The sequence below is a fragment of the Platichthys flesus genome, chromosome 14, assembly GCF_949316205.1.
Source record: "Platichthys flesus chromosome 14, fPlaFle2.1, whole genome shotgun sequence".
Taxonomy (NCBI): domain Eukaryota; kingdom Metazoa; phylum Chordata; class Actinopteri; order Pleuronectiformes; family Pleuronectidae; genus Platichthys; species Platichthys flesus.
This window is the reverse complement of record NC_084958.1, coordinates 20,982,533-20,990,510: the sequence shown is the minus strand read 5'-3', so window position 1 is coordinate 20,990,510 and position 7,978 is coordinate 20,982,533. Positions and strand designations below refer to the sequence as shown.

Sequence of the window (7,978 nt, the reverse complement as noted above, 5' to 3'; positions counted from 1 at the left end):
TAATAATATCAATATTTGTAAACCTTCTCAACTGAAGAGCTTCAGATTCCTTCCTGTTCACTTTCCACACTGTAACTTCAATAAACCAGTAGAACACAGATGAAGCACGTTGTGTTGATGAACCATCTCCAACTCGCTGACGTGATGAAGAGGCTGGAGCTAGGAGGAAACCAGCGGCGGTCATGTGACTGGGAGGGGGCGGGACTGAGCCCTGTGCCGGCCAGTAGCGTTGCAGCGTCGCTCCTGGTCCCGGCTTCTCCACCCGAGGAGAAAAAAAAAAAAATCCCGAGAGAGGCGACGAATAACGGGACTCACCGACATCCATGGAGCCGATCACCGCATCTCCGCTGCCCGCATCCGCGTGTCTTCCTGCGGGGCGCGCATGACTCCGTGCGTGAGGAGACGGACGCGGTGATCGGTGTGGTTTTCTCGGGGTGGTGGTGGTGGTGCTGCTGGTGGGGGGAGAAGCTGAGGAACCCACAGCGGTCCACCATTGTTTGCATAGAAATAAGAATGGCCTGGTTGTGGAAGGTGAGTGGATCTCTCTCTCTCTCTCTCTGTGTCTAACCCTCATGTGTGTGGACAACGGGAGGAGAACAGGAGGAGGAGAGGAGGAGGAGAGGAGGTGTTGACGTGGTCAGACTGAGACAGATGTGAGGAGGAGAAGCAGACAGAAGCGGAGCAGCTGGATGATGCTGCTGCTCCTGGAGGAAACCAACCCTCCCTCTGCTTCTCTGGCTGTTCTCCTGCTTTCACCCTGATTGTGTGGTTTAATGTGTGTGTCTGTGCAGAGGAGATGTCAGACAGGGGGAGCTGGGCCTGGTGTGTGCTGTGCATTCAGCCCATGTTTGTGTTTGCAGATGCAGGCCAGCATCCTTCATGACGTGTTCAGGTGTTGATATGGTGTCAGGAGTTTTAACAATCCTGCAGAGGCGTGTTCACAGATGAGGAGAAAGTTACTGAAGAGTCCCTCACACCGACTCCCTCTCTCCTCCTCTTTGCTTTGGCTAATGTACAGATTTACAGATGTGGGCGTACACACATTCTGCCAGATGTGCCCTACATTAAACACACAATGTTGGATTAGCTGCAGCTGCAACTAACAACTACCTTTATGATCAGTTTATTTGTTGAATAATTTATGGATTTCCAAGATTAAATGTCATAACATAGTGAAGGAATGTCTCCGGAATTCCATTAGGTTCAAGTTCAATGTTCAAATAGTTTGTTTCATCTGATCAACAGAAACAAAACATAAGAGTAGAAAAAAGTGTCTGAGAAACAGTTTTGTCTCTAAAACCAAAAAATAATGATGATGTAATAATCTTTTCTATGAATTAAATGATTTCAATGTACTTTCTTACTTCACTGTGTGTGTTCACACATGAGGAGAAAGTTAATGAAAAGTTCCTCAGTTGTGTAGCTCATCACCAGCTGCAACTATTTCCTACATCTGTCGAATAATCCGTCACTTCTTTTTCATTAATAATGTCAAAAAAGGGAAAAGTTGAAATCTTCAGATAGTTTGTTATGTCTGATCGACATTACAAAAACAAATGTATTAGATTTAAAGTGATACGAGAGGAGCAGCACTGTTTCAAACTGAGAAACTGAAAATCAGCTGAAGATGATATAATAGAACGATTTTAAATTACTTTCTTGTTTCACTGTGTGTGTTCACACATGAGGAGAAAGTTAATGTGAAGTTCCTCATGCTGACTCCCACCCTCCTCCTCTTCCTCTCTCTGTTTTCACTTCATTTAATTGAGGTATTTTACAGATCAACAGATGTTGACATCCACACACGCTGCCAAAGCCAGATGTGCAGTTTATTATACGTGACACAAAACACTCCATCGTCATTATCCATTAATCTGTCGAACGATTTCTCAATTACATGTCAGTAAATTGTTAAACAGGTCTCCTGGGTACAAACAGTTTGTCTGTCACTGTATAAAAACAAGTATATAACATTTATAGTGATACAAAACAGAGGAAAGCAGCTTAATTTCAAAATGAGAAACTGGTTTGTTGCTCAAACTACTGAAAAAAATACTTAGCTAAAGACTTTGAAGTTTCCATCTGAGCTGCTGAGAGTCTCTCAGGTTCCTTCAGAACACGTGAGGTGAGCCGGTGTCGAGGATGAACAGATCACAGTGTGACTGGACTTTCAGGTTCTGCCTCGTTTCAACGTTTCACTTTGACAGGATGATTTTTTTAAACTTGTGAAGCTGCTTTCTTTTTCCCCCTTTGGGCCAAAAATAATGCTGGATTGTTGAGGATAAAAGTTATTTTTATCTGCAGATATCATGAATATATTCTTTACATATGCAAATCATAAACTGAACTTTCTTTTGATCGGTGACCTTTATATTTAGATTATTTCAGCTACAGAGTTGAGCTCTGTAGTGAAAGGGACATCTCAATGTGGAAAAGCTGTCTTGTGTTTCTGGTTCTTCCTTGTGGACAAAACCACGGAATCGTTAGCATTTCAGTCACATCGCTGTGGTTTCTCTTCTGCATCTTCTAGATTCTTGTCAGCTGGAATAAGTCTCTGTACCAGTAATGAATTGTTAAAGTATGTGCTGATGACTTTGACTTTACTCTTCATCCCCCAACTCAAGGCACAATTTATAAACTGCTCCCTGAACTAACTTAAATCATTATGTGTTTCAAACACTGAACTTTGGCATCAGGGATTTTCTTTTATTCACAAAGTTGTATTTTCTCTGACTTAATCTCAATATTTATCAGTTATATGAGAAGTTATTCAGTTCTATGAACTCACCAACCTGCTTTTGTATAATTCACGACACTGAGAGAAGCTTTGCTCGATCTCTGCCTCTGAGTCTGACGTCTTTAATTGGAGAGATAGAGGCCAGCAGAGGGATGCCCGACTTGCAGGTTCCCCCTGTTTGTTAGCTTGTGTTTTAATTGGCGGCTGCTCGTGCGTTAGGATCTGAGCTCGAGCTGGAAAAGGCTGCGGCCGGCGTCATTGTTCAGGATGAGCTCCTCCATCGCTTCTCATCATAAGTCTGTTTCTCCCGTAACCACACATGGCAGAACAAGGCCAGAGTCTCTGTGCCGGGTTCACACAGGTTCACAGGAGCAGAGAGCGCACACAACACAAACTCATACACACAAAGAGGATTTCTGATTAATTCATGCATGTTTACCCAAAGACACAGTCATTCCTGAGGGTCGGTCACGGCTATGGGGGAATGCGGTGAGTGTCCCGGTTGTTTAGAGTCCCGGGGATGAATGGCACCTCTTTGAATACCTCGTTGTTCCCTGTGATTGTGTTACAGCAGAAGAGCCACTGATAAAAAGTGCCCTGCCACAGTTTTAGAGAAAGCACGGACAGGATGTTGAATAAGCTGGTTTTCATCACATCCCCTCTCAGATTTCCCTTTGTGCCCCTTTATCTGTTTGACCCTGTTCACCGAGGTTTACATGAGAAATGAGAGAATCCATAGTTTTAAAGTCTCAAAAGAGTTTTAAGATTTTTTTTACAAAGTTACTGTGCAGGAGTGAGGAATAGAGGTCTGTATCGAGTCTAAAGCCCAAATTCCTGCTTCTATGTTAAAGCTACATCATAGGTGTGCACAGGGCGAGCATTCACAGTTGTGCGCAGGTGTGTGTGTGTGTGTGAGACGTGCTGCAATTACACTAATAAAACACTAGTGGTGGTAGAGTTTCGTTGTTGGTGTTGTTTGTCTTTTGGTTTCTGGCTCATTCCAAACTCTCTGGCTTCTCTGTTTACTTCAGAACAATGGTGAGTGTTGCATAGCGGAGCATGTTGGAGGTGGAGCTGATGGATGTTGATTAACACATCGAGGTGTGTGTTGCATCATTGGGCCAGTGAACTGTCAAAAAATCCAGAAAGTTTTTACCAACCCTGTAGGTCTCTTTACCGACCATTTCTGTGTTCCTGTTGCTCAGGATGTCAATCACATCCAAGGTTCAAAGACGAAGGCCACATCTACAAAGTAAACTAAATACTACTACTTTGTACGACTTGAGTAACACAACCAAATAACTGAGTCGTGCTTGAGGACAAATTACCTCTATGGTTTTCAAGTTGGAGTTTTGTTGCTTTGGCCATTTGGGGGCAGTAGAAGCAAGTTGATGTATTATTCCCCACTGTGTTCTCCAGCTGGTTGCTAACTGTTTGTGTGTCGGCTGTGTGGTTGCACAGTATGTAGTGTACACTGGGTATTTATGGCTCTTTTGCTGGAAGCAGCCGCAGATGAAAACAATGCTAAGAAAGTCTTTGTCTTTTGCTCGGCTGCGGCGATCAATTCTTTAAAGCCTCTGAGCCAACAGGGTACCATTTGAGCGTGCAGCTGCTTTGTCATGGTAATGTAACCTACATCTGTTGTGTAGCCACATTCACACACAAGCTTGTGCGAAGGGTTAGTGTATTTATAGTGGTAACCAGGGCTGATAACCTCCCTTCAGATCTGGCATTAATCCACCGTGGAGGTAGGAACTGGGCCAGAGGGCTGACCCCTTCAGTCACACTGGGAATGTGGTCAACATCTGGGAGGACTTAAGGCTGGACTTGATCCCACGATGTGTTTTAGGTTGGATTGTTCAGGTGCTCACTAATCCTGGTTGGTTGGATCATGTGCTCGCGGCCTGTCAACTGTTTGGACCCCGATTTGGACAAAATACAAAGTAGAGACAAACCAGAGTTTAATGAAAGAGCTGATATGGCAACCTACAAATTAAGCTCCACTCTGTAATTGCAGTCCTGGTCAGCGGAATCAAATTACATGTCAGCGGCCACAAATAAACAACTGGGGAAATTGCTCTTATTTTTTTTACTGTACTGTCGCATTCCAACAAGATCTTTTTATAGCGATGTCAACATGTTATGCTCAGATTAGTCCAGAGCCAGAGGGACAGAATCAATACTGATGCAAGACGAGAGTTGTTAGTCGTCCATCGAAGTAAACACTTGCTTTTTTTAATTGTCTTCTCAAGTCCTTTGGCGTCCAAACTATTTTTAAACTCAACTTCCACTAAAGTAATAAATTAAACTTTTTACAACTTAAGAGACGTTATCAATATTGTTTGATGTTGTGTACCAGCCCTGATGTTTGACTAAACAAACAAACCAAACTATTCAACTTGACTTTCTGGTTTTGGTGAAAAGAACTGGAACAAAAAGATGATGTTTTTATTTTTCATAGAGCCCATAGTGATGTCTTGTCAAACATCACTATGTGATAGTTATAAATATGATAAAGCAAAACCTGATTAGAAGGTGAAACCAATGAATCTGAGTTAAGTTGAAGATTAATTTGTCTTTCATCAGAGCATCATCTCTGCTCATGTTTTGGAAACAGAAGAATATTTGTCTTAATCATTTCATTAATTGTACAACTCTGCTTCCAAATGATCTTCAATCTCTGTGAAGTGTCCAAACAGAAAGAAATACAGTCGAACTTTTCCTCCAGCACCACATTCTCCTGGCTCTCGTGTTATCCTGAGTGTGTATCCATCTGTTTGGAAGGATGATAATTAGATAACGAGGCGGCCTCAGTGTTTGTTTTGAGCTTCACCTGTTTGTACACACGTTCAGCCTCTCGCGGTGCTTCTTCTTCAGGGATTAAAAGGTCACCCGCCCTTTCAGGATTAAGGCTGGCCTCTTTTACACCTCACTCTCCGCTGCGATGTGAACTCCTACTTGTAGATAAAGACTGACGGGCTGCCTGAGGGCCTTCACGGCAATCTGCAAGCCAGAGCTGCCAAGGCGGCAGATCGCTGTTGGTCAGATGGCCTCATCCGGCCTTGACGAGCATGTGGATCAAACCTGGAACTTGATCCAGGAGGCGATTTGCCAACCGACTGCAGCGCGGAGATGACAAACACCGGATGGACCTCACAGGGCGTATGTATGACGGAGTGACCTGTGGTTGGTTAGTCTGTGTTTAATGAGATGTAGGCTGACGCCCCGTTGAACCACTTGTCTGTGTGTTTGGGTTGTGGTGGAGTTGGGGACTCATGGGAAATGCTCATTAGATCTTCAGATGTCTTGTTGAGTCTGAAACAAATGATGATTGGTTGACAGAGATGTAAAGAAGAGGTAAGTTTAGAACATAGAGTTTTCATGTACTTGATTTGCTTTACACCTTTTAAAATCATAATTAATAAACTGTTTCTCAAACGTAAGGAACAGAGAACAGCATTTTATTATTTTGGATTGTTCCTCAGAGAAAGTAATAAAGGTGTCTTCTCTGCCTCTAGTAAATTATAAAGAGCATCTTCTCTAATCTCTAATATGTTGTATTCCAAATCAAAAGGACTTGAATTGAGAAAGTCATCTGCAGATGAATTGATGATGAACATATTTTCTGGTTGCTGCTTTAATCGAAATACAGACGGTTCATTTTCTATGCGTTTACATTTTAATTTACTTTTTTGTATCATAGAGAAGAGAGTAGTAATATTACTGCATTCTAAAAGAAAATACTCCACTATATAAACTAAGACTTTGTATGAAATATATCCGGCTCAATCCTTTCCTCCCTGTTGCACTCTCAGGACCCGCCATCACACATTCTGACTTTTACAAGCGTTTATGTTCCCGGTTTGTTTTGATTTCCTCACATGAAATATTTACAGAGTCACACAGCTCCCGGCCAGTTGGACTCATTTGAGGGGTTTGCACCATTGCTGGATTACATTTGGCAAGTCCTCCCCCTGCACATTGTAAACTTGGCAAGGCCCGAGAGCTTGATGTACTCCTGGCAAGGCCTTACTGCTCGGTTGGCACCGGGGTGATCCAAAGCCCCAGCAGAGAGGGAGCAGGCTGCAGAGGCCATGTTTGATAAGGAGTTCTGCTCTCCGTAGACTCGGATGGGGTTTAGAAATGCTGTGAAAATAAGTCGTACAGAATCAAAAGGGGCAGCAGGAGGTGTCAAGAGTCACTGGGATTACTGGGCGTAAACTTGAAGCAACGGTTTCAAGTGTTTGCTCCGTGTCCACACTGAATTGTCTGGAGCTGGAGGAGAGCTTGTTTGGATGCACCGGGCCGTGTCCTTTCAGCTCCTCGTCTCGGCCAGGGGGGAAGGTGAACTCTTTCTCTGGAGCCTCAGTTTTTAGTATCACATTTTTTTTTAAATCCTGTTGTGGAGCGTCTCGGTCACATCTTCCCATCTCTGTCGTCTCTCAGGAATGAATTTTTGAGCCAAAGTCCAATTCCATCCAGGCAGGGACGCATCAGAATCGCAGAACATCCTGGATCCCTGCTCTAACCTGTTATGCATTTCCTCACTCAGCTCTTCCAGACAGCGAGGCTCCTGGTTGTTTCCCCGACTCACGGCTGAATCTCTAGCGCAGCTCGCCTGGAGCGTTCCGCACTCCGCCCTTGAACCGAAGCCTGTGAGCAGGCAGAAAATCCCCGTAATTGCATTAGTGTTGTTCCACTGCAAACTCTGCCGCGCCGGCTCCCTCCGGACCGGCTTCTCCACTTTGATTCACTGCCTTGACATGTTTGGATTTATTTTCATCCCCGTCGCAAAAACTGCAGACGACAAACACAGCATCAGATATCCCTGACGAATACCCGGGGCTTTGATCCACTCTCCTCTCCTCTCTCTGTATTGAAGTGTCAGGTTGTGATATAGAGTCGGTGACGTGCTCAGTGGGATCTAGGTGTGGTCCTAGTGTGGGCCCCGTCCTGAGGCCCCGTCCTGAGGGCTCTTGACCAAGCCATGTAATAAAAGGTTTCAGTGCCAGTGTTATTACCCCCCCGGTGGACGCCTGGCAGCGCTCGGGGGGCCGGCACCGGGAGTCTGATTGCCTCTGTGAACTGAAGAGGTTGACAGACGCAAATAGAGCCTGGCGGTTAAGTGAGGGCATTAAATAAAGTGCGGTCATTTTTTTTCATGGAATATAATCCCCCCCCCCCCCCCTATCTGCTTTGATGCTCGCCTGTGCCCTGGAACTTTGTGTTGTTGTGTTCATA

General features: G+C 44.3%; 1 protein-coding gene across 1 annotated transcript in view; it reads left to right on the top strand.

Moving 5' to 3' along the window:
- The first annotated feature begins 311 nt into the window (after positions 1-311).
- st6galnac3 (ST6 (alpha-N-acetyl-neuraminyl-2,3-beta-galactosyl-1,3)-N-acetylgalactosaminide alpha-2,6-sialyltransferase 3) overlaps positions 312-7,978 on the top strand; it is a 56,880-nt gene continuing 49,213 nt past the window's right edge. Inside the window, exon 1 of the mRNA XM_062403859.1 lies at positions 312-531. Within this exon, the coding sequence (XP_062259843.1) occupies positions 514-531 (18 nt within the window). The 5' untranslated portion in view covers positions 312-513. The remainder of the gene's footprint in view (positions 532-7,978) is intronic.